The sequence below is a fragment of the Scomber japonicus genome, chromosome 14, assembly GCF_027409825.1.
Source record: "Scomber japonicus isolate fScoJap1 chromosome 14, fScoJap1.pri, whole genome shotgun sequence".
NCBI lineage: Eukaryota > Metazoa > Chordata > Actinopteri > Scombriformes > Scombridae > Scomber > Scomber japonicus.
Window position 1 is genome coordinate 5,337,172 of NC_070591.1, and position 27,129 is coordinate 5,364,300.

At 42.2% G+C, this 27,129-nt stretch overlaps 1 protein-coding gene across 1 annotated transcript in view; it reads left to right on the forward strand.

The window, feature by feature from the left end:
• The window catches only part of atrnl1a (attractin-like 1a), a gene marked incomplete at its 5' end in the record, with an annotated part of 358,740 nt that overhangs the window by 174,963 nt on the left and 156,648 nt on the right, over positions 1–27,129 (forward strand). Inside the window, 1 exon segment of the mRNA XM_053333595.1 lies at positions 20,664–20,725. Within this exon segment, the coding sequence (XP_053189570.1) occupies positions 20,664–20,725 (62 nt within the window).

The following is a 27,129-nucleotide window of genomic DNA, read 5'->3' on the forward strand; positions in this document are numbered from 1 at the left end:
ACACACACACACACACACACACAGAGGAAGAGACAGAGCACAGACACTCAAGAGCAATGGATCTGGACAGCTAGCAGACAGATTGTCAGGAAATGTGCAACGGTTATCGAGTATTCCTCTGAGGATGATTTGTAATGATTTCAGTGACCTTTCGTTTAGTGACACCATCAGGTCAGACTTTTACCTTCAACAATAAACAAAGCATGGCTGGAGGTTTGAGTTGAGAGGAATCCTCATATTTTTTGCTCACCGTCAGCCTGAAATTCGTACTTTCAAAATCTAATACAGACAGATTTCCATGAAATTACTGAGAATGAACCGTTTCTGTTTTGGATGCTCCATGAAATGTCAACTTTGTAAGTGTTGTATTTTATAAAGTCAAAGGCAAATAGTCAAAAAAATAAAAGAACACATTTATTCTTAGGAAGAAAAGGAGAATAAAGCCTGTCAATGTTTCTCTGGTTTGAAACTCACAACCGAAATGTTTAGCATCTCAGCTGATAACTGATATATTTATTATGGATTGTAAAATAAGATATAAGATATAAATCTTTATGGTCATTACACAATCATACCAAATAGAATAGTACAGCAAAATTGGACTACTCTCCCCTCCGGTGCAAACAAGTAAGTTCAATCAATCAATCACATACAAATTAAAGTAAAGTAGCAGTAATGGACATTGCAGGGCAAACAGCAAAATCCAATGATAGTTTGTAAAAGTCAGATTTAGTAAAAAAAAAAAAAACACTTTTTAATATATAAACATTCCTTCCTCCCTCCTTTCCTTCCTTCCTTCCTTCCTTCCTCCCTCCTTCCTTCCTCCCTACTTTCCTTATTTCCTTCCTCCCTCCTTCTTTCCTTCCTCCCTCCTTCTTTCCTTTCCTTCCTCCCTTCTTTCCTTCCTCCCTCCTTTTCTTCCTTCTCTCCTTCCTCCCTTCTTTCCTTCCTCCCTCCTTTTCTTCCTTCTCTCCTTCCTCCCTCCCTACTTTCCTTATTTCGTTCATCCCTCCTTCTTTCCTTTCCTCCCTCCCCCTTCCTTCCTTCCTTCCTTCCTTCCTTTCATTTCCTCCCTCCTTCTTTCTTTCCTCCCTCCTTTTCTTCCTTCTTCCTTCCTTCTCTCCTTCTTTCCTGCCTCCCTCCTTCTTTCTTTCCTCCGTCCGTCCTTCCTTCCTTCCTTCCTTTCCTTCCTTCCTTTCCTCCTCCCTTGAATCCTTCCTTCCTTGACTCGAGGACAACAGGAGGGTTAATATTCTGTGTCGGTAGAAAAGCTGAACTCAGTCTCAGAGTCCTCACTTTGCTAAATATCCACTAAAACTTCCCCTGGTCCTTATAAAGGTGGGAACTCATGAACACACACACACACATACATGGAATTTATATATATATATATAAATATATATGCACATCTAGCCTAACGTGACATGTGAGTGTTTCCCCGCCGGCGTCCTGACATCAGCCGGGAGTCGAGGGCTGGTTGCGAGGCAGAGCGAGGTGTTTGTCGGGATTGGTCGTTCTGCCGGAATAGATTTTGATTGGTTGTGTCACGTCGACCTCGCACCTCTGTCCTCGCTCTCTGGAGTTCAACATCATGACGTTAGGTTTTATACCACAATGTTCCAGGTTTAAATGTATGTGTGTGTGTGTGTGTGTGCGTGTGTGTGTGTGTGTGTGTGTGTGTGTGTGTGTGTGTGTGTGTGTGTGCGTGTGCGTGTGCGTGTGCGTGTGCGTGTGCGTGTGCGTGTGTGTGTGTGTGTGTGTACGCAGGGGTGAGTTACACCATCAGCATCGTTCCCATCAGCTGTTTATTCCAAACAAACAGGAAGTGATGGACTCTAAGAGAAATATGTGTCTCTATTTCAGAACATTACTTACAGAAATACACTCAGCATTTGAACTTAACATGAATTTCCTGTGAGTTTGAAAGCTTTATAATGTGTATGTTTAATTTTAGTATTACAGATAATTAGCAAATGTCAAACATCTAATGTAAAGCCTATAAAATCAGTGTGTGTAATGTGAACTGTAGGGATAGAAATAAGAGGTATGTCAAAGGAAAAGCATCAATCTTCTATACTCACTGAATTAAATAAGGAGTTTATTTTGAGTTTTAATGCTTTTAATTTTATTATAACGGATATATTTTGCATGCAAATGTCAAGCATCTAATGCAAACTCTATAAAATCAGTAGAAATCATATGTTTAATGTGAACTGATACCAGATATGCCAAAGGAAAATCATCAATCTTCTATACTGTGAATTAAATAAGGAGTTTATTTTGAGTTTGAAAGCTTTTAATTTTATTATAACGTATGTATTTTGCATGCAAATGTCAAACATCTAATATAAAGTCTCTAAAATCAGTAGAAATCATATATGTAATGTGAACTGTAGAGATAGAAATAAGAGATATGCCAAAGGAAAATCATCAATCTTCTATACTCGACATAGTTTATCTTGAGTTTTAAAGCTTTTAATTTTATTATAACAAATATATTTTGCATGCAAATGTCAAGCATCTAATGAAAAGTCTGCAAAATTAGTAGAAATCATATGTTTAATGTGAGCAGATTCCAGATATACCAAAGGAAAATCATCAGTCTTCCATACTCAGTGAATTAAATAAGGAGTTTATTTTGAGTTCGAAAGCTTTTAATTTTATTATAACAAATATTTATTATGCAAATGTCAAGCATCTAATCTAAAGCCTATAAAATCAGTAGAAATCATAAATGAACAGATGCCATAAAATATGAACCATCTCTTGTAATTTGCTCATTTTCTGACACTAATTTTCCCTCATAAATCAGAACTTGGCCTCGCTTTTATTTTCTAATCAGAAAAATCATGTTTTATTGATTTGAGCCTCTCTCACACACACACACACACACACACACACACACACACACACACACACACACACACACACACACACACACACACACACACACACACACACACAAACATTATAGGAACATGACCCAGTTCCTCTTTTCCATCTTTCTGTTTTGATGGAGTGAACCAGTTAATCCAGTCAGAAGTTGTGTAACTCCATAAATAAAAAAACCCAATTTGAACACGTTATATGTCATTTTAGTGGATAATTATACTTTAACGAGAAATGGCTGAAAATTGACTGCAATAAACATCTCTAAATTTAAAATAAAGAGCAGGAAACTAATCACACTCCTAAAAATGTCCATCCTCTTTTCAAAAGAACAACAGATTTCTCCTCCTGAGCGTATTTCCACCCCTCCGTTCACCTCCTGCCTCCATCCATTTACCCCTCCATGCATCACAGCCTATAGGCCAGCTGATTAAAAGCCGTCTGTCGGAGGTGAGGAGACGTTTTCTTTTTTTTTTTTTTGGTTGCAGATGAACTCAGGACCGGTGTGATTGGCTGGTTGATTTGATTTGCAGCTCAGTACTCAGTCACTTATTTATGGTACGCGCCTGCCATCATTAAATAGGATGCCTCTCCTAATCAGATATCTCACACACACACACACACACACACACACACACACACACACATAGAGAGAGAGGAGGATCAGGGTCTATCTGAAGCATCTCATTGAGGTATCGTTGAGTATCATGTTTCATAGAAAGGGGGTAAAGGAGAAGAGAGGTTGAGTGCTACCCATTTAACCAAACAGGAAGTCATCAGCAGTCATCAAGAACATCAGGACAAATGACCGTGTGTGTGTGTGTGTGTGTGTGTGTGTGTGTGTGTGTGTGTTTGATGTTGCCAGACAGTCTAAAATAAAGGAGTTATAATATTAGTTGTGTGATATCACCATTCAGTTGTATTAATAATCCTTAGTAGGGCTCGATATTGTCTTTTCTGCCGATATCTGATATTCCGATATCGTCCAACTCTTAATTTCCGATACCGATATATTCAGGCTTTTTACACCAAAACTAACAACATAACATATCTCCTATTGTATTCTCCTACATTATGATGCCCCACTGGATGCATACATAGATGCAACATGGCTTTCCAAATGTAAAGACTGTCCGAGCAAAATAAGAGAACTACTTCAACTTAACTTAACCCTCCTGTTGTCCTCGAGTCAAGGAAGGAGGGGAGGAAGAAGGGAGAAAAGGAGGCAGGAAGGAAGGGAGGAAGAAGGAAGGAAAGGAGGCAAGGAAGGAAAGGAGGGTGGGAGGCAGGAATGAAGGAAAGGAAGGAGGGAGGAAGAAGGAAGGAAAGGAGGCAGGAATGAAGGAAAGGAAGGAGGGAGGAAGAAGGGAGAAAAGGAGGCAAGAAGGAAGGAAGGGAGGAAGAAGGAAGGAAAGAGGAAAGGAGGGAGGGAGGGAGGACGAAGGAAGGAAAGGAGGCAGGAATGAAGGAAAGGAAGGAGGGAGGAAGAAGGAAGGAAAGGAGGCAGGGAGGCAGGTAGGAGGAAGGGAGGAAATAAAGAAGGAGGAAAGAAGGAACAGTCAAAAGAGATGGGGTCAATTTGACCCGGGAGGACGACAGGAAGATTAATAATCAACATTATTTTTACACTTTGATGTCATTTAAAAAATATTTCTCTCACTTCTGAATTCAGTCAGTTCTTGATAGAAGCTGATTAGCGAGTAAAAGCGACATTTATGCAGAAAAACACTTCAAGTGGGAAAGTGCTGCTGTGGTGTGTGGTGTTGTGTTATATCATACTCTGGTGTTTGAGCTGCAGATTGATGCAGAAGTGGGTCTTAAGCAGCTGATGATAAAAGCAGCTGCATCTGTGAGCTCTCTCCTAACAAGTGTGCACATATGGCAGAGCTGGACTCATTTTCCTAGCATGTAGGTGGAGGCGGGCGGCTCTTGGCAACTGCCTCACTTTGGTCATTAGGTCCTCATGAATATGCAAATACTGGAGAATATGTGGTAAACACATCTCAGTCCCTGGAAAACATGTGTGCTCTAAACATGGTTATTATTGTTGGTAGGATTAGATTATGAATAAAATCTACTGAGCACAATGAAAAACACGTTTACCCAAAGTAAAGAATAATTATTATGAAAATGACTCTTAGACTTTAGATGCTTTTATTATTTTCCACACATGAAGCTTTGGAAAAATTTAACACATTCATTTTAACCCTCTTGTTGTCCTGGAGTCAAGGAAGGAAGGGAGGAAGGAAGGACAGAAGGGAAGAAGGAAGGAAGAAGGGAGGACAGGAGGGAGGGAGGAAGAAGGGAGGAAGGGAAGGAGGGAGGGACGAAGGAGGGAGGAAGGACAGGAGTGAGGAAGGAAGAAGGGAGGAAGGAAGAAGGAAGGAAAGGAGGGAGGGAAGGAAGGAAGGAAAGAGGGAAGGGAGGAAAAAGGGAACAGTCAAAACAGACTGTCTGTAAAATCTACTGAGCACAATGAAAAACACGTTTACCCAAAGTAAAGAATAATTATTATGAAAATGACTCTTAGACTTTAGATGCTTTTATTATTTTCCACACATGAAGAAACACATTCATTTCAACCCTCCTGTTGTCCTCGAGTCAAGGAAGGAATGGAGGGAGGAAGGACAGGAGGATGGAAGGAAAGAAGAAGGGAGGAAGGGAAGGAGGGAGGAAGGAAGGACAGGAGGGAGGAAGGACAGGAGGGAGGAAGGACAGGAGGAAGAAGGAAGGATGGAAGCAAGGAAAGAAGGGAGGGAGGAGGAAGGAAGGAAAGGAGGGAGGAAGGAAGGACAGGAGGGAGGAAGGAGGGACAGGAGGAAGAAGGAAGGGAAGAAAGGAGGAGGGAGGAAGGAGAGGATGGAGGGAGGAAGGAAGAAGGGAGGGAGGGAGGATGGAAGCGAGGAAGGAAAGGAGGGAGGAAGGAAGGACAGGAGGGAGGAAGGAAGGAAGAAGGGAGGACAGGAGGGAGGAAGGAAGAAGGGAGGAAGAGAAGAAGGGAGGAAGGAAGAAGGAAGGAAAGGAGGGAGGGAAGGAAGGAAGGGAGGAAAAAGGGAACAGTCAAAACAGACTATCTGTAAAATCTACTGAGCACAATGAAAAACATATTTACCCAAAGTAAAGAATAATTATTATGAAAATGACTCTTAACACATTTAATATTTCCTTCTCAGTTTTAGATGCTTTTATTATTTTCTACACATGAAGAAACACATTCATTTTAACCCTCCTGTTGTCCTCGAGTCAAGGAAGGAATGGAGGGAGGAAGGACAGGAGGATGGAAGGAAGCGAGGGAGGAAGAAGGAAGGAAAGGAGAGAGGAAGGAAAGACATGAGGGAGGAAGTAAGAAGGGAGGAAGGGAAGGAGGGAAAGAGAGAAGGAGGGAGGGAGGATGGAAAGGAAGGACAGGAGGAAGAAGGAAGGAAGGAAGGAAGGATAGGAGGAAAGAAGGATGGAAGGGAGGAAGGAAAGAGGGAAGGAAGGAAGGAAAGAAAGAACAGTCAAAACAGACAGGGTCAATTTGACCCGGGAGGACGACATGAAGGTTAAGATTTCTATGTTTGTACTTTTACAGTATATATTTATCTATTTCCTGTTTGTGTTAGGTTAAACCGACCTTCATTATTGGTCATGTTGTATTAAATTCAACGCTTTGGGTGATTAAATAAAGGTTTTCTATCTTATTTTACATCTCAGCTTTTTTTTTAGATGCTTTTGGGAAACGGCTCTCGGATCAATATGCCGCTCATCTTCTCGCTCTTTCTACGTCTCACCTGAGCTCAGTGCAGCTGATTGAAATATTATCTCTCTGTAGATTCACCTCTAATGTTTGAAAGGACTGTAACATTAGAGAGATTGATGCAGCTAAAGGTAATAAAGTAGGAGATTGGAGCTTCTGCTGCTGCACAGTGTGAAGACTGTAACTGCTGAGTGCTTGAAAAGCTACAGCACTGAGTTAGCTCTCATAAAGAAACATTAAAAAAAGGGAAGGAGCCTCAAGTCAAGGAAGGAAGGGAGGAAGAAGGAAGGAAAGGAAGGAGGGAGGGAGGACAGAAGGAAGGAAGGAAGGGAGGAAAGGAGGAAGGAAGGGAGGAAGAAGGAATGAAAGGAGGGAGGGAGGAAGAAGGAATGAAAGGAGGGAGGTAGGGAGGAAGAAGGAAGGAAAGGAAGGAGGGAGGGAGGACAGAAGGAAGGAAGGGAGGAAAGGAGGAAGGAAGGGAGGAAGAAGGAATGAAAGGAGGGAGGGAGGTAGGGAGGAAAAAGGAAGGAGGGAGGGAGGACAGAAGGAAGGAATGAAAGGAGGGAGGGAGGGAGGGAGAGAGGGAGGGAGGGAGGGAGGAAGGAAGGAAGAAAGAAGGAAAGGAGGAAGGAAGGGAGGAAAGGAAGGGAAGAAGGAAGGAAGGAGGGAAGGAAGAAGGAATGGAGGAAAGAGAGAGGGAGGGAGGAAGGACAGACGGAAGGAAGGAAGGAAGGAAAGAAGGAGGGAAGAAAGGGGGATGGAGGAAGGAAAGAAGGAGAGAAGGAGGGAGGGAGGACAGAAGGAAGGGAGGAAGGGAGGAACAGTAAACAGTTAGCTCTCATAAAAAAACATTAAAAAAGGGCAAAGCTACAGAAAACACTGCAGGGAAGGAGCCTCGAGTCAAGGAAGGAAGGGAGGAAGAAAGAAGGAAGGAAAGGAAGGAAGGAAGGAGGGAAGGAAGAAGGAATGGAGGAAAGAGAGAGGGAGGGAGGAAGGACAGACGGAAGGAAGGAGGGAAGGAAGAAAGAATGGAGGAAAGAGAGAGGGAGGGAGGAAGGACAGACGGAAGGAAGGGAGGAAGGAAGGAACAGTAAACAGTTAGTAACATTAAAAAAGGGCAAAGCTACAGAAAATCCTGCAGGGAAGGAGCCTCGAGTCAAGGAAGGAAGGAAGGGAGGAAGGAGGGAGGGAAAGAGAATCCTGCAGGGAAGGAGTCTGAAAGTAACAGATGGGAGACGTCTAACACAGAGACAAATAAACAGCCAAATAACTCACATTACAGCCACTTCCTCCTTTTCTATCACATGTAATTGCTTTGAGTTCAGGGGTCAACTCACTGCTCAGGAGGAACATATATATATATATTCTTTTTAATCTCAAGACTCTAGCTGTAATTACCAGAGGAGAGAGTGAGGAAGAATGAGGGAGGACTAAAGGAAGAGATAAAGGTAAAAGATGAGAGAGGGAGGAAGAATGAGGGAGGACTAGAGGAAGAGATAAAGGTAAAAGATGAGTGTGAGGAAGAATGAGGGAGGACTAAAGAAAGAGATAAAGGTAAAAGATGAGAGAGGGAGGAAGAATGAGGGAGGACTAAAGGAAGAGATAAAGGTAAAAGATGAGAGAGGGAGGAACAGGAAAGAGGACTCTAAGGACCCTCTGGTTCATTACTGGAGGTCCGTGCTGGACCTTTGGGAGACAAGCAGGAGGAGCGGTGACAGCTGTGTGCTACCTTTTATTTCCCTAACCCTGAACCACACCAAAAGGAGGAGGGGGGAGGGGGGGGGGCTGCTTGTTAAAACCGAGACTGAAAGAAAGTGTTGATCAATAAGTGACGAGAGCAAGAAAGGAGTAAGGAAATAAAAGAAGGATGGGAAGTAAAAAGAAAGAAGAGGAAGTAGAGTAGAGGGCTGAGACTAGATATCATCTTAGATTTTGGATATGTCATCAGAAATGCTGCATTACATTTTTACTTATTCATTTTTTTTATTTTTTTATTTATTTACTTATTTTTATTATTATTATTACTATTTTATTTTTTTATTATATTATGATCTTTTATTTTTATTTTTTTATTATTTATTTATTTACTTACTTATTTTTATTGTTATTATTACTTTTTTTAAAAAATATTATTATTATTATTATTATCATTATTATTATTTTATTTTATTTTTTTCTAATTTATTCTTGGTTATTGGTATGTGTTTTTTGGTTTTTGTTTTGGTGTGTAGATGTTTGTGAAGAACCTTTTTTCTGTGTATTAATCTTAAAATCAATAAAAAAAAATAAGTTTAAAAAACAAAAAAAAAGAAATGCTGCATTACAGTAAAATATGTAATTTTCTGAACTTACCAGACTGTTGTAGCTTTTCTGTTATATTTACTTTTTACCCACTTTGTCATTATATCCACATTACTGATGATTATTTATTAAAGATTTCATAGTGTAAAGCATCGACAGTCATCTCTATAATATTGTTGTGATATCGATATCGAGATATTTGGTCTAAAATATTGTAATATTTGATTTTGACCATATCGCCCAGCCCTTAGAGAAAGGAATAGGGATAAAAAAAGATGGAAGGAAAGAGAGAGAGAGATCATGAGGTTTAAGATGGATTGAGGAGAGACAGACAGGAGAGGTGACAGCAGAGGACGATGGAGGGAAACAGATAAAACAGCAGGAATTCATTTTCTCTTCTCATTTAATCCTCATCAGCGCTGCAGGGACACTCACTCATACCTTCAACTGTGTTAACCCTCCTGTTGTCCTCAAGTCAAGGAAGGAAGGGAGGAAGAAGTAAGGACAGGAGGAAGGGATGAAGGAAGGGAGGAAGGAAGGAAGGGAGGAAGAAAGGAAGGGAGGAAGGGAGGAAGGGAGGTATGGAGGAAAGAAGGGACCGAGGAAGGAAGGATGAAAGGGAGGAAGAAGGAAGGAAAGGAGGGAGGAAGAAGTAAGGAAAGGAGGAAGGGATGAAGGAAGGGAGGAAGAAGGAAGGAAAGGAGGGAGGAAGAAAGGAAGGGAGGAAGGGAGGGATGGAGGAAAGAAGGGAGGGAGGAAGGAAGGAAGGAAAGAGGGAAGGAAGGAGGGAGAAAGGAAAAGAGGAAGGAAAGAAAGAAGGACAGAGGAAAGAAAGAGAGACTGAGGGAGGAAGGGAAGTACAGATGGAAGGAAGGAAGGACGGACGAAAGGAAGGAAGGGAGGAAAGAAAGAAGGAACAGTCAAAACAAACGGGGTCAGTTTGACCCGGAAGGACGACATGAAGGTTAAAGAAAAACACACCAAAGCAGCAACTAGTATTGAAGCTTATTTCAACGAGTCATTCTGGTCTTCTAAAAAAAAGTGTGCTAGTCTTCATTTTTGGAAATGACAGCTCTGTTAATCAGATGTGATGACTTATATTAGCTTTGATGTCTGCTGTGTGTGTGTGTGTGTGTGTGTGTGTGTGTGTGTGTGTGTGTGTGTGTGTGTGTGGGCGGGCGTTGATTGACAGGTGTGATTGACAGCTGGCTCAACCTGCTGCTCTCCTCGGCTCCACCACGAACACAGAGTCAGACTATTGTTGAATTTATTTCACTTACACTTATCAAATAATCAGGCAAAGCAAGTCATTGTCCTATAGTTAAATGTTCTCATGTTAGCAAATGTTAGCTGAAGTAGCTAACGTTAGCCCTATTGTGAGGATTGAAAAGCCAGGCAAAAAAGAAAGAAAGAAAAAAAAAAAAAAAGTCTGGCAAAAGAAAAAAAACTTAAAAAGATTAAGTCCAGCACAAGATTAAAAAAGACAGGCAAAAAATGTAAAAAAAAAAAAAAAAAAAAAAAAGAGAATAAATAGGCTTTACAAGCATAACTGATGAATGTATTATTGATATGATATATTTATCAGTTATGAATAAAGTTGCAACACTTCAGAAAATCACCTTCACACTCTAAAGATGTTCAGCTGCTGCTATAGTCCCTATTGTCCTTGAGTCAAGGAAGGAAGGGGGGAAGGTAGTAGGGAGGGAGGAAAGAGGGTATAGTCCCTATTGTCCTTGAGTCAAGGAAGGAAGGGGGGAAGGTAGTAGGGAGGGAGGGAGGGAGGAAAGAAGGAAGGAGGGAAGGAAGGAAATGAGGGAGGAAGGAAGGGAGGAAGAAGGAAGGAAAGGAGGAAAGAAGGGAGGGAGGAAGGAAAGGAGGAAGGGAGGAAAGAGGGTAGGAAGAAAGAAAAGGAGGGAGGAAGGAAAGAAGGAAGGAGGGAAGGAAGGGTGGAAGGAATGAACAGTCAAGACAGACGACAGGAAGGTTAACAGTCCAAACAGTTCAAATGAAGCTAATCAGCAGCTTATCCTTCCTGTCGTCCTCCCGGGTCAAATTGACCCCGTCTGTTTTGATTTTTCCTTCTTTCCTCCCTTCCTTTCCTTCCTCCCTCCCTCTATCCCTTCCTTCTTTCCTCCCATCCATCCTTCGTTCCTCCTTCCCTTCCCTCCTTCCTCTCTCTCTTCTTTCCTCGCTTCCATCCTTCCTTCCTTCCTTCCTTCCTCCTTCCTTCCTTCCTCCCTCCTTCTCTGTTTCTTTCCTACCTTCCTTCCTCCCTCCTACCTTCCTTCCTCCTTTCCTCCCTCCTTCTCTCTTTCTTTCCTCCTTTCCTGTCCTTCCTTCCTCCCTCCCTCCTGACCTCCCTCCTTTCCTCCTTCCCTCCTTCTCTGTTTCTTTCCTCCCTCCATCCCTCCCTCCTACCTTCCTTCCTCCCTCCTACCTTCCTTCCTCCTTTCCTCCCTCCTTCTCTCTTTCTTTCCTCCTTTCCTTTCCTTCCTTCCTCCCTCCCTCCCTACCTCCCTCCTTCCTTCCTCCTTCCATCGCTCTTCCTTTCCTCCTTTTCCTCCCTCCCTCCTTCCTTCTTTCCTTCCTTCCTTCCTCCCCTTTAAATGAGGACTGTGACATGTTTACATATCAAAGTGTATTTACAGGAGAGTACAACTGCATATGTGTCAAAAGGTAGAGAACAGATAGAGTAGCTTTAAGTCATCGATGAATATTTAGCTGATTTTAAAAACTCAGCTATCAGAAGATTTCACAGATGAATACGCTGACTTAAGTGCATATTTTAAATTGTTTATCTCATACAGTGTGTTGGTGCATCCTAGAAATAAGAAGTGTTTGCATGTAAGGGTTTATAATATTATCTTATATCATCAGTACTTTCTTCCAATGGAGTATTTTTGCAGACTTCTTCATATAAAAGCAACAGCTTCACTTAATCCCTGTGCAGCATTTCCTGTCAAAATCCATCAATCCTGCTGCAAGATCTTTGCTTCATGTCTGTTCTTCCTGTCATCTTATTACTGACACTAACTCATAAAACCATAAAACACCCAGAAAAACACAAAGAGGAAGAATTTACCATGTTTTTTTATTTTTTATTTTTTGCTCTCTCAGTTAGGATTGGACATTACATAAGAGGTATTAAGTTGTACAATGTAATGTTGACATCCTCAGCATGTGTAGCTTAGTTCTCCCATCGTCTGTCTGTGTGTGTGTGTGTGTGTGTGTGTGTGTGTGTCTGTGTGTGTGTGTGTCTGTGTCTGTGTCTGTGTCTGTGTGTGTGTGTGTGTGTGTGTGTGTGTGTGTGTGTGTGTGTGTGTGTGTGTAGCTCTGCAGTGGTCTGGGTCAGGAGAAAAAAAGGGTGTGGTTTAAACAGCTTATTGATTATAGTTGTGTTTAACGACTGCAGTTGTTGTAAATTGAAATGATGGCCGCACAGACTGAAGTTGGTGTGTGTGTGTGTGTGTGTGCATGCGTGTGTGTGTGTGTGTGTGTGTGTGTGTGTGTGTGTGTGTGTGTGTGTGTGTGTGTGTGTGTGTGTTTGTGTGTGTATGTATGAGAGAGATTAGGAGACATGTTCTTGTTAATTTACTGTATTCAGTATGAGCTAGTTCTGTCTTGAGTGTCTGTTCTTTTTCAGCTGTGTGTGTGTGTGTGTGTGTGTGTGTATCTGTGTGTGTGTGTGTGTGTGTGTATCTGTGTGTGTGTTTTTCTCACTTTTCATCTTGGTGCATGTGAGTATATTCATAATACCTCTTTATATTGTCAGGGGGGTAATGATGTAAATTGCTGCCTTGAGAAGCCTGAATGCAAAGCCAGGCTCTTTTCTCCCTGATGCCTGTATTAATGCGCCGTCCCTCTGGACCCAAAATCAGCTTTTCTGCAGGTTTTTCACTGTCAGGCCATTTTACCTGCTGCACAAATGCTGCTAAACCTCTTAAGCCCATTCTGCCCCATTTCTCTCTCTCTCTCTCTCTCTTTCTCTCTCTCTCTCGCTCTCTCTCTCCCTCCCAAGTAGTCTCAGAGGATTCACCAAAAGACAAAGAGACAGCCTTTCCGGCTATTAGGGCCATTTAACGGTATCCCCATGTTGAACATGCTTGAAATATATTGCTGTCGAATGTACTGTGATGCCTGTGATCACTGTTTTTATATTTTATAGCCCTTGTTAGTTGCGGTGCTGCTCAGGGGGGGTTTCGCTGATTTTAAAACAGATCTTTTGCCCACCCCCCCCACCCCCTCTCTCTCTCTCTCCTGTCAGGAGGATTAGATGATGTCACACGCTAATTTGGTGCATCGATGGCCTCGGTTATACCACTTTAACATTGTCTTAAAGTTTCATAAAGGAAGATTTAAGACCTTGAGAGACCTTTTTTTTTAAAGCCAATTAAATATGAAACATCAGACAAGTCACCACTTAATATAAAATTGAAGATGAATAAAAGAGTGCAGGGTTGTTTGACAGTGTTGGTTTCAAATGAAACGGCTGAGAAACAGTTGAAGACTTTAACTCTCCTGTTGTCCTCGAGTCAAGGAAGGAAGAGGGGAGGGAGGAAGGAAGGAAAGGAGGGCTGAAAGAAGTAAGGGAGGAAAATGGAAGGAAAGGAGGAAGGAAGGGAGGAAGAAGTGAGGAAGAAGGACGGAAAGGAGGGAGGAATGAAGGAAGGGAGGAAGAAGTGAGGAAGAAGGACGGAAAGGAGGGAGGGAGAAAGGAAAGGAAAGAAGGAAGGAAGGAAGGGAGGAAGTAAAGAAAGAGAGAAGGAGGGAGGGAGGGAGGGAGTAAGGAATGAAAGGAAAGGAAAGAAGGAGGGAGGGAGGGAGGGAGGGAGGAAGGAAGGACAGAAGCGTCCTCTTTTCCTTTCTCCCTCCTTCTTTCCTTCCTTCCATCCTCCCTCCCTTCCTTCATTCCTCCTTTCCTTCTTCCTTTCCTTCCTTCTTCCTACCTCCCTTCCTTCATTCCTCCCTTCCTTCCTTCCTTCTTCCTCCCTCCTTTCCTTCTTTCTTCCTCCTTCCCTTCCTTCATTCCTCCTTCCCCTCTTTCTTCCTCCCTCCCTCCCTCCCTTCCTCCCTCCCTTCCTTCCTTGACTCGAGGAGTGTTAAAAGGAAGAAACCTCAGATGCTTATTATCACATTTTATTCAACATCAAAGGATCAATATGGCGACCTGATCATCATCACACATTAAATATGAACACACCAACAAAATGTGTCTCTACTCTGAACACTGGTGTATGACTGAGATTAGGATTAACATTTATTTACTGTCATTTCTTATCACCCCCAAAACAAAACACTCCAGAGTCAGTGATGGAGGTCACAGACAGGAAGCACTAACCCTAACATACAAGTCTGTGATGTAGAGAGGAGCAGAGCCAGCTACTGAGCCACAGAGCTGCCTGACGTCTGCCAAAAACATGCACACAGTCGGTTTAGTACGTAACCCCAGACACCAGTAGCATTATCAGGGTTTATGCACATCAACGCTCCAGCAAAGCAGCGGTAGAACATCCTGGCAAATGTTCCTCCACTACTTCCTGTGAGCGCTATGAGCATTAAATGTTTTCCTTAAATTCCACCTACGCCCAACCGTTGAGTCTAGCTAAAGCAGAGACGATGGGTCTGTTCCAAACCGCATCCTTTCCTACTACTCGTACTAACTCTGACGTCATGTGAAGTATGTAGTGTGTTTTAATTGCGTAGTATGTGATTTAGAGTATGTGAGAAGTTCCTGGATGGTTTACTAGATTCTCCAGAAATGCAGAGTATGCATCAAGAGCTGACTACTCACACTCACATTACCCAAGATGCAACGCTACTACTCACACTCACATTACCCAAGATGCAATGCAACTACTCACACTCACATTACCCAAGATGCAACGCTACTACTCACACTTAGTATAAAAATGAAGATGAATAAAAGAGTGCAGGGTTGTTTGACAGTGTTGGTTTCAAATGAAACAGCTGAGAAACACTTGAAGACTTTAACTCTCCTGTTGTCCTCAAGTCAAGGAAGGAAGGGAGGAAGAGGGAAGGAAGGATGGAAGGGAGGAAGAAGGAAGGAAAGGAGGTGAAAGAAGTAAGGGAGAAAGAAGGACGGAAAGGAGGGAGGAAGGAAGAAGGACGGAAAGGAAAGAAGGAAGGGAGGGAGGATGGAAAGAAGGAGGGAGAAAGGAAAAGAGGACGAGAGGAAGGAAGGAAGGGAGGAAGAAGAAAGGAAGGGAGGGAGGAAGAAGGATGGAAGGGAGGAGGGAAGGAACGAAAGAAAGGAGGAAAGAAGGAAGGAAGGGAGAAAGGAAAAGAGGAAGGAAAGAAGGACAGAGGAAAGGGAAATTCCCCAAGATGCAACGTAACTTCTGAAAAAACCCCAGCGAGGGCATGTTCGCTTCCTGTTTTCAAAATAAAAGCACCAATTCTATCGTTATGGTTTTCTTAATAATAAAAGACAATGACAGGAAGTGCATTACTCGCTACGGCTAACTCTGAATTCTAAGGAACAAAACTTTAAACAGGTGTTATTTGGACAAATTAGCGTCACATTGTGGATCTAAAGGGCTACTTTACTTTCTTCCTAAAAAGGTTAGAAATGTGGATAAAGTGGTTTATTTACAGAGTTAGAGCTAAAATGAAATCAGCTTCAGCCTGATGATTTCAGCTCGGGTAGGAACCAAATGCATTGTGGGTAATCGTGTAGTTTACTACAGTGTAAACGGTCTGCTTACTATCTGGTCCTTTAGTGTGTAGTATAGAAGTATGTAGTATAGTAGTATGTAGTATGTAGTATAGAAGTATGTAGTATAGAAGTATGTAGTATGTAGTATAGAAGTATGTAGTATGTAGTATAGAAGTATGTAGTATAGAAGTATGTAGTATGAAGTATAGAAGTATGTAGTATAGAAGTATGTAGTATGTAGTATAGAAGTATGTAGTATATATTGTAAGTATGTAGTATGCGGTTTTGAACACAACCATTGACTTTACACACTTTTTATTAAAACATAAAGAGGAGATATTATTATTAGGAGTCACTAGAGTTCCATGTCTCTCATTTTGGTTCAGTGTTTATAGTTTATATGTAGTATAGAAGTATGTATTATGTAGTATAGAAGTATGTAGTATAGAAGTATGTATTATGTAGTATAGAAGTATGTAGTATGTAGTATAGAAGTATGTAGTATAGAAGTATGTATTATGTAGTATAGAAGTATGTAGTGTGTAGTATAGAAGTATGTATTATGTAGTATAGAAGTATGTAGTATGTAGTATAGAAGTATGTAGTATGTAGTATAGAAGTATGTAGTATGTAGTATAGAAGTATGTAGTATGTAGTATAGAAGTATGTAGTATGTAGTATAGAAGTATGTAGTATGTCGTATATATTGTAAGTATGTAGTATGCGGTATGTAGTATGCGGTTTTGAACACAACCATTGAACATAACAACATAAAGAGGAGATATTATTATTAGGAGTCACTAGAGTTGCATGTCTCTCAATTTGGTTCAGTGTTTGCTAGTTTTAGTTTTAGTCTCCTAGAAGCACCTCCATGTGCTCGTTGTGTATCTCCATCTTCCTCCAACAGAAGACATCAGAGGCTGCCATCCTTCTTTCCTTCTTTCCTTCCTTCCTACAGCAGTGAACTCAGTTTTGTTCCTACAGGGCAGAAAAGTGAATGGAAAATCAATTATGTCTGTAATAAATAATCCTCTTAACACGAGGCAGGTTTAATATGGACAACAATAGATTTTGAGGAGTCTTCATCGCTGAGGGCCAAAACTTTACTGTGGAGCAGCAGGGTTGCAGCTCACACACTGAGACACACAAACACACACACACACACACACACACACACACACACACACACACACACACACAAACACACATTATATGTATAAAATAAACACACACGGCTGTTGATGAAGACAGATTGCAGAGTTATGAGATGAGGTGAGAGGTGAGGAGAAGTTTTATGGTGATAGGACTGAGCATGTGTGTGGGTGTGTGTATGCTGATGAAACAAGTGGAAATATCTCCAACACTTAAATTTGTATCTCAATGGTGCAACATACAGTACAATGCATAAGGTTAGAACCATAGACTGTGTAAAAGAAATGGACGTAACATCCGTGACGTCACCCATTGGTTTGTGGACTGCTGCTCAGAAGCCAATAGTTTCTAATCTAGGCAGCGCCATCTTGAAAAATTCAGGTGCATGCTGGGAAACATAAAAACATGGATTCTACTTATATGGGCATGAGGCGGAGCCATGGGCGGAGCGGGGAGGTTGCTATGGTTGCGAGGGCTGGATCTCGAGGACATTGGGCAATCAACCTGTCAATCAGGACGTAGCCACGCCCTAATGCATACCCTGCTTTATCGTCACATATAAAATCAGGGAGGCCAAAATGTCCCAAATGAACATCATACTGCATTGAAGAAGGCTTTAAACTAGCGATTGAGACCATAAACACATTTTGAAAACGTTTACTGAGGTTAGAAATCAAGTGAGAAATTGGTGAATTCTCCATTGACTTGTATAGAGACGGTCGCCCCCTGGTGGCCTTTTGATAGAATGCAGTTCTAAGTTACTTCCGCGTTGGCTTCATTTCAGAGGACCAGAGCTCCCCGCCTGGTCTGTACATATGTTCTTTTTATTAATGCAGATCAAAAATGTGCTCAAGGTTCAATTCACTCTTATAAAAAGAAATATTTTGCTGTTATAAAAAAGTTTTTCACTTGGCTGAGATGGAAAATGTAACAATGGAGAAACACACTTGGTGAATAAATCCTAAAAAAATGTGACTTAAATTGCTGCAGGTGAAGCCACCAGGTATGTGTGGACCAATAAGGAGACTATAATGTTTTCCAAATGAATAAATACTATATTTCCACATAGTTTCCCACCAGGTTTAACTGGTGATCTTATAGTTACATCATCTTCTTGCAGCCTGCAGTAATTTATCATATTTGCATAATAGTAGCAGATGGAAACACACCAGCACCTTTTCTTTTACATATTTTTCTGCAAATTCTGTTAAATTTAATTCTACATTTTAGATGGAAACTTAGTTATCGAGATTAAAATCCTTTTATGAGAAAGTTGTGGCTAAGATACTTCAGGCAACGGCATAAAATAGACGCCACATAATCAAATAAAAGACATTAAAAGAAGAATGTGATTTCAAAAGCATGAATTAAAATGCAAATATGATAGATCACACATCCTAGAACCAAGCTTCTCTGGTGACTGCAGCTAATCACAAGCCTCTCTCACATTTTGAGCTTCTTTAGGAGCTGCTGAAGATATCGTTATGCAGACACCGTTGACAGTAAGCTCTGTGGATTATCCTGAGTAATGAGATATTGTTTCTGGAAAGACGAGATGCTCTTAAGTATCTCAATTGTCATTTGTTAAAGTTGTGAGGAGGAGGAGGAGGAGGAGGAGGAGGAGGAGGAGGAGGAGGAGGAGGAGGAGGAAAAAATCCATTCACCAGATATCTCAAAATCGGTCCCTCACTTTCACCAACCTGCACCACTATCCAACTCCAACTGGTACAGAACCATAGACTGCGTCGGCCTCATTTCAGAGGTCAGGAGGAAGGGAGGAAAGATGGCAGGAAGAAAGGAAGGAAGAAAAGGAGGAAAAAGGAAGGAAGGAAGGAATGAAAGGAGTAAGGAGAGAAGGAAGGGTGGAAGGAAGGAAGAAAGAAAGGAAGGAAGGAAAGGGGTAATGAAGAATGGAGGAAAAAAGGAAGGAAGGCAGGAATGAGGAAGACAGGAAGGAAGGAAAGGTGTAAGAAGGAAGGGAGGAAAAAAGGAAGGAAGGACAGGAGTAATGAGGAATGGAGGAAAAAAGGAAGGAAGGGAGGAATGAGTAAGGAGAGAATGAAGGGTGGAAGGAAAGAAGGAAAGGAGAAAGGAAGGAAGAAAGGAGGAAGGAGCTAAGAAAGTGGGAAAGAGGGGAAGAACAAAGGAAAAATTAAAGAAAGAGGGAGGAAAGAAGGAACAGTCAAAAGAGACAGGGTCAATTTGACCCGGGAGGACGACAGGAGGGATAAATAAAATGCCTTATCATTATTATTATTATTATAATAAACTATCTGAATGGTCAAACACCACTGAAGAGCTAAGTACCATACTACAGAGTAAATCAGGTGAATTGACCTTTTTATTTATCTCACAATATATTAGTAGTTTAGTAGTTTAGGACAGCAGAGGTCTATACGAGCACCTCCATCCCTGCACACAGAAACATGATGATGGATGGTGCAGAGGGTGCAGAGGGTGGATTTAGTGGAGCTGTGACACCCATCAGGTCTGTCGGAGTTCAATTCAACAAAGTGCTGCAGAATACAGGAGAGCACAAAAGGCCACGAGCCCTTTCTCACAAGCTAATCTTATAATAAACCTACAAGCCATATGGTTGTATGGCTGTGTGTGTGTGTGTGTGTGTGTGTGTGTGTGTGTGTGTGATAGAGAACATGTGTGAGTGTATTTGGCAGATATAAAAACTGTTGGCCTTATGTAAGAGGTCTGAACATTGGCCTCAGGTAGTAAAAGATGTTCATCCACAGTTATTACATCAGTTTCACATGATGCGCTGTAACACATGTTAGAGGAAAGGAGAGCTTACGTAAGGCTGCGCTAGTGTTTCCTGTTTGTTTCCTGTAAAAATACAACAATCATCTCCTTTCTCCAACGATGTGAGATATGTTCATTCACAACAGTTTATAACCCACTACTGACCTGATGTTCAATCTTCTACTTTTCAGTGTGTGGAAATATTGGAGTTGTATAATTGATGCAGGTTTGAAGGAACTTTGCTTTAAAATGCTAATTAACATATTTAACCCTCCGGTTGTCCTCAAGTCAAAGAAGGAAGGGAGGAAGGAAGGGATGAAGAAGGAAGGAAAGGGGGGAGCGAGGAAGGAAGGAAGGGAGGAAGACGGAGGTAGGAAGGAAATGTGGAAGGAAGGGAGGACAGAATGAAGGAAATAAGGAAGGAAGGGATGAAGATGGAAGGAAAGGAGGGAGGAAGAAGGAGGGAGGAAGAAGGAAGGAAGGGATTAAGATGGAAGGAAAGGAGGGAGGAAGAAGGAAGGAAGGGATGAAGATGGAAGGAAGGGAGGACGACAGAAGGAAATGAGGAAGGAAGGGAGGACGACAGAAGGAAATGAGGAAGGAAGAAGGGGAATCTAGGCGGGAGGGAGGAAAGAAGGACGAAGGAAGGAAGGAAGGAAAGAGGGAGGAAGGGAGGAAGAAGGCAGGAAGAGATAAAGATGGAAGGAAAGGGGGGAGGAAGAAGGAGGGAGGAAGAAGGAAGGAAGGGAGGACGACAGAAGGAAATGAGGAAGGAAGAAGGAAGGAAGGGAGGACGACAGAAGGAAATGAGGAAGGAAGAAGGGGAATCTAGGCGGGAGGGAGGAAACAAGGAAGGAAGGAGGGAGGGAGGAAGGAAGGAAATTAGGACGAAGGAAGGAAGGAAGGAAAGAAGGAGTGAGGGAAGAAGGGAGGACAGAAGCAAGGGAGGAAAGAGAGAGGAAGGAACGAAAGAGAGAAGGAAGGGAGGAAAGAAGGAACAGTCAAAACAGACAGGGTCAATTTGACCTGGGAGGACGACAGGAAGGTTAAAAAACATTTTAAAAATCAGGCTTTAGCATTGATTTGAACTCTGCAGAGTATATAAACTTTTCCTCTTCTCCTCTTTTTTTTCTCTCCCCCTTTTCCCAACAGATTGCTTTCTCCCAACACAACAGCATCATGGACTTGGTGCAGTTCTTCGTCACCTTCTTCAGGTAAGTTTCTGCTGACTGTCTCTGCAGCAGCATCTCAGCGGCTCAGCGGCTCAGTTCCCAGAGGCCTCTTTTACACAACTGGGTCACAATCTGCACTCATTGTTTTACAGTAGGTGGCAGCACCCTGAGGCAGTAGGGTGCACTTAGCCCCAACAGCTCTCACTGTATCTACTCTACTGTATCTGCTCAACACCAACAAGATGATATTGTGTTGCTGAGAAAGAGAAAAAAGATAATTTTAACTTTTAAAAAATCAAATTGACCACTTCTAAGTCAGTAATCTTTTTAGTGGGAACCAGATGGGAAGCTATAGTGACATAAAGGTGAATATAGGGCTGAATTTGGTTTAACCCTCCTGTCGTGCTCCCGGGTCAAATTGACCCATCTGTTTTGACTGTTCCTTCCTTCTTTCCTTCCTTCCTTCCTTCCTTCCTTCTTTCCTTCTGTCATTCCTTCCTTCCTTCCATCTGTGCTTCCTCTCTCCTTCTCTCTTTCTTCCCTTCCTCCATCTCCCTTCCTTCCTTCTTTTGTCCTTCCTCCCGCCTACCTTCTTTCCTTCCTTACTTCTTTCCTCTGTCCTTCCTTCCTTCCTTCTTTCCTTTACTCCCTTCCTTCCTTCCGTCCTCCATCACCCCTTTCTTCCTTCTGTCGTTCCTTCCTTTCTCTCTCCTTCCTTCCTTCCCCCCTCCCTGCTTTCTTTCCTTTACTCCCTTCCTCCCTTCCTTCCTTGACTCGAACACAACAGGAGGGTTAAAAGTGAAGGTTTTAAACAGGGCCGCTGCTAAGCTTTTGGGGGCCCTAAGCATAAATGGTTAGGGAGCCGCCGCCCCGCCCCCCAATTTATTTTAAAATCGACATGAAATATCCATATAATTATGAAAATGTATATATGAAGCAAAATATATAAAACAAAATGTCAAAAACTTTCTTAACAGCAGCATTACAATATAATATGTAGCTGATAGTTGTAATTTATCACTGTTTATACTATTATTGTCATTTTGTGCATGTTTCAGGTGTCTTTGTGTGTCTGTGTTGCTTAAGAGGGCTGTCAACTTTTATTTTGAAAATATATACCGCTTTTATTTTGACATTCTGTGTTTTTGCTGCGCTGTGGCAGAGAGTGAGAAGTAAACAGGAGCTCCTACAATACCGAATCGACCACTTTTAATTGAGCATTCATTTTAGTGGGATCCAGATGGGAAGCTATAGTGACATAAAGGTGAATATAGGGCCGAATTGTTAAAAAGTGAAGGTTTTAAAGCATTTTTCTGGCAATGTTTCAACTCTCAAAGCTTCACAAATGCCCAGAAGTCGAAATACTGAATTGCATCTGACCAAGGCTGCAACAAGCTAATTTTATTTTATTCTGATTGGCATACTAGGGCACCCATATTACTGTATATTTAAATATCTCGAAATAATAATAATGATGCATATTATATCCAAACAAACCTAAAATATCCCAAGTCTGTGTCCAAACAATGCTTAACACTCCTGTTGTCCTCAGGTCAAGGAAGGAAGGAAGGAAGGAAGGAAGGTTGGTTCTTCCTCCCTTCCTTCCTTGACTCGAGGACAGCAGGAGGACTAAAGTAATATAGAGAAGATATAGTGACATAAGGGTGAAAACAAGGCTGAATTTGGTTTAAAAGTGAAGGTTTTAAAGCATTTAAATGACCATTTCTGGCCATGTTTCAACTCTCAAAGCTTCACAAATGCCCAGAAGTCAAAATTCTGCATTGCATCTGACCAAAGCTGCAACAGTGTTAGGTTTAGGGAAGCTCATGTCCCCCAAACTACTTTTATTTTATTCTGACTGGCATATTAGGACACCCAGATTCCCCACATGGTAGATCCGGCATGCATGCATCCAACTAAACTATTCCAATTTATTCTTCTGAAGTCATCGTCAGCAGCTGATCGACATTTATAATGAAAGTATTTTTGTGTACTGTATATTTAAATGTCCCCAAATAATAATAATGATAAATATTATATCCAAACAAACCTAAAATAGCCCAGATCTGTCTCCAAACAATGCTTAACCCTCCTGTTGTCCTCCTTTCCTTCCTTCCTTCCCTCCTCACTTCCTCCCTCCTTCCTTCTTCCCTTCCATCCTCCTTTCATTCCTTCCTTCCCTCCTCCCTTCCTCACTCCTTCCTTCTTCCCTCCTTTCGTTTCTTCCCTCCCTCCCTTCCTCCCTCCTTTTCTTCCTTCCTTATTTCTTCCCTCCTTTCGTTTCTTCCCTCCCTCCTTCCATCCTTCCTCCCTCCCTCCCTTCCTTACTTCCTTCCTTCCCTCCATCCTTCCTCCATCCCTCCCTCCCTTCCTTCCTTCCTTCCTTCCTCCCTTCCTTCCTTCCTTCCTTCCCTCCTCCCTCCCTCTCTTCCTTCCTTCCTTCCTTCTTTCCTTCCTTCTTTCCTTCCACCCTTCTTTCCTTCCTTCCCTCCTACCTCCCTTTCATCCTTCCTTCCTCCCTCCCTTCCTTCCTTCCACCCTTTTTTTCTTCCTTCCTTATTTCTTCCCTCCTTTCGTTTCTTCCCTTCTTCCTTCCTTCCTTCCCTCCATCCTTCCTCCCTCCCCTCCCCTCCCTCCCCTCCCTCCCTTCCTTCCTTCCTTCCTTCCTTCCTTCTTCCCTCATTACCTTCCTTCCTTCCTTCCTTCCTGCCTTCCTTCCTCCTTCCTTCCTTCTTCCCTCCTTTCCTTCCCTCCTTCCTTCTTCCCTTCCATCCTTCCTCCTTCCCTTTCATCCTTCCTTCCTTCCTTCCCTCCTCCCTTCCTTCCTTCCTTCCTTCCTTCCACCCTCCTTTCCTTCACTCCCCCCCTTCCATCCTTCCTTCCTCCCTTCCTTCCTTCCTTCTTCCTCCCTTCCTTCCTTGACTCGAGGACAGCAGGAGGGTTAAAGTAATACTATGGAGTGTTTTTCTGAGTTTTAGTATTGTTGGTATGATTGACAGGTGTTGCCGTCGACATGGCAACAAACTTTACAATATGCAAACAGACACAGTATAAAAAGACGTCTTGTAAGGAAATGTGGATGTGACAATGCTGCATTTAAAATGTTTTATAAAAAAATTGGCTTTATACATTTTTCATGAGGAAGAAAAAATATAGTCGAGACATTTGTTGGACCTCAAGGATACACATAGTTCATTTTGGTGAATGTTAACAAAACTTATGTTTATTCACAAGAAATGTAAAATGTAATATCAGCTGAAGACAGAAACACACAAAACTCAATAAAAGAAAGAAAGTAGTTTTTTATTTTCTGATTCGGCTGAAATGACCCCTTCAACTTCAGCTGCTTGGTGGCCGAAGGCTGTGTGTGTGTGTGTGTGTGTGTGTGTGTGTGTGTGTGTGTGTGTGTGTGTGTGTGTGTGTGTGTGTGTGTGTGTGTGTGTGTGTGTGTGTGTGTGTGTGTGTGTGTGTGTGTGTGTGTGTGTGTGTGTGTGTGTATGTGTCTATGTCTGTGTGTGTGTGTGTGTGTGTGTGTGTGTATGTGTGTGCGTGTGTGTGTGTGTGTGTGTGTGTGTGTGTGTGTGTGCGTGTGTGTGTGTGTGTGTGTGTGTGTGTGTGTGTATGTGTGTGCGTGTGCGTGTGTGTGTGTGTGTGTGTGTGTGTGCGTGTGTGTGTGTGTGTGTGTGTGTGTGTGTGTGTGTGTGTGTGTGTGTGTGTCTATGTCTGTGTGTGTGCGTGTGTGTGTGCACGTCTGCCTGTGTCTGTGTGTGTGTCTATGTCTGTGTGTGTGTGTGTGTCTGAGTGTCTATATCTGTGTCTGTGTGTGTGTGTGTGTCTACAGTATGTGTGTGTGTGTGTGTGTGTGTGTGTGTGTCTATATCTCTGTCTGTGTGTGTGTGTGTGTGAGTGAGAGTGTGTGTCTGTGTGTGTGTGTGTGTGTGTGTGTGTCTATATCTGTGTCTGTCTGTGTGTGTGTGTGTCTACAGTATGTGTGTGTGTGTGTGCTCGTCTATCTGTTAAAACATTATAGTTGATTGCAGTTGAAAGTATTTAAATTCCACAATAATGAAAAAATAAATCTTATAAATAAAAAAAATCTTTCTATCTTCAGCCACACTGAGTCCATTAAAAACCAAACAGCCAGACAAAGTGCTTCTTCTATTTTTATTCATTTTTTTTATTTTTAGGGTTGGGTGAGAGACCTTTGTCTTACAGCTCAGAGTCATGCAGACAGACAGTGGATCTAATGAGAGAGTGTTTTGGTGAAGAAGTCTGGAATGAAGTCTGCTGTCTTCAGGCCAAATGCTGCCACTCAGCTACAACACCAGAGAAGAGTGTGTTTATTTATCTGTGTGTGTGTGTGTGTGTGTGTGTGTAGGGGGGTTGTGTGTGTGTGTGTGTGTGTGTGTGTGTGTGTGTGCATGTGTGTTTCTGTGCAGCCATGTGAGGAAGTGAGCCGTGTTATGTGCCGAGGGCCGGCTTCCGGACATCAGCGACCTTTAGGCCAGCATACAGCAGGGATGATGTCATCAGTAGGGGGACAGCGTCAAGTTTTGCCGGAGAGCTCGGTGTTGTTTCTGTGTGTGTGTGTGTGTGTGTGTGTGTGTGTGTCTGTGTGTGTGTGTGTGTGTGTGTGTGTGTGTGTGTGTGTGTGTGTGTGTGTGTGTGTGTGTGTGTGTGTGTTAGTCACTGCTCTGTTTATGAGTTCCTCTCTTCTGCATTGAACCAGAAAGGTTATGTTCTACAACTACAGGACTTTTTCTCCTCTCCTATTTGTTGTTGTTTTATTTAATGCCCTTGTTATATAATGCAGTGTGTATGGGTTTTTTTTAACGGTAAAGGAGATATTTAGGTAGTTTACTTAAAGACTGTGTAAAGTGAATTCAAAACATTTTCTTCTAAACACATTAAATAGGTCATAAATGTATTTCTAAAAAATGTATAAAAAGCATTTCAACCATTTAGATTTGAATTGTGGAGCTAGGCTTCACAAACTGTGTTTCAAGATTTCTGTGTTCAGGATTTAGTGATTAGCATAAACCCGCCCCTGCTGCTGTAGAGGTATAAATACATTCAGCACACACTACTACTACTACAGTCTACAGTTAGCCAGTTAGCTGAGTTAGCCGCCGCGCTAACAGCTGAGTTGGCCACTGAGTTAGCATCCAAGTTAGCAGCAGAAAGCTCTCAGACGTAGCGTCCATGTTTCTGGTAGAGGTGGTGACTTTTGATTGACAGGTGACACTTGGTAGGGGGCGGGGTTTCAGCAGACTCGGCGGCCACGCCCACAGTGTTTGGGAGCAGAGAAAGAGGCTGATTTTTACACAACTTTGAAGCCTAGTTTCATATATTTGACGATTTTTTTAATCATTCAAATTTGGCAGGGCGGTTAACAACACACTTTTCTGTGGTATGTCAAACTCAGAACACATATTTATTCTTACTTTACACAAACTTTAACAAACTAAACAGGAAAGTGTCCTTAGTGTCGGTATTTCACACCCTGGGAATGAAAAAACGTGAATGTATGAGAATGCGTTGGCGCTAAAGAGGTCAAGAGCTAATGTGCCACAGAGCTTGAGTCATGACCTTATTCTCTGTATGTATATATGTATGTATTTGTAAGTATGTAGGTGTGTGTGTGTGTGTGTGTGTGTGTGTAGCCTGCAGGCAGAAGGCACAGTGATGAGATGCAGTCTGGCACTGAGAAGAGAAGAGAACAGGAAATATATGCAGCAAATATAGAAAAAAAAAGGAATGAAAGGAGAGATTGGACACTTGTTTATCCATCTCATAAATTATACAGCATTTAAAATGAAGCTTAACAACAACCAGATTATGTTTTATATCTGCGTTACATGTAAATGTTTATGACAAAATGTTTGCCCATAGCGTGTGTTGATGATTAATGTTTTTATGGTTTCATGTAGGCGACTCAAAACACTTTAGACTACATTCACACTAAAAACGAGTCTCATGTTGAAACAATGTCCTCGAGTTAAGGGAGGAAGGATGGAAGGAAGGAAGGAAGGAAGGAAGGAAGGAAGGAAGGAAGGAAGGAAGAAAGAAGGAAAGGAGGAAGGAAAGAGGGAAGGAAGAAAGGAAAGGAAGGAAGGAGGGAAGGAAAGAAGGAAGGAAGAAAGAAGGAAAGAAGGAAGGAAGGAAGGAAAGGAGGGAGGGAGGGGAGGCAGGGAGGAAGGACGGAGGAAAGAAGGAAGGAAGGTAGGAAGGAAAGAAGGAAAGAGGGAGGGAGGAAGGAAGGAAGGAAGGGTGGAAGGAAAGAAGGAAGGAGGGAGGGAGAAAGGAAAAGAGGAAGGAAGGAAAGAAGGAAAGAGGGAGGGAGGAAGGAAGGGAGGAAGGGTGGAAGGAAAGAAGGAAGGAGGGAGGGAGAATGGAAAAGAGGAAGGAAGGAAAGAAGGAAGGGGGAAGGAAAAGAAGGAGGGAGG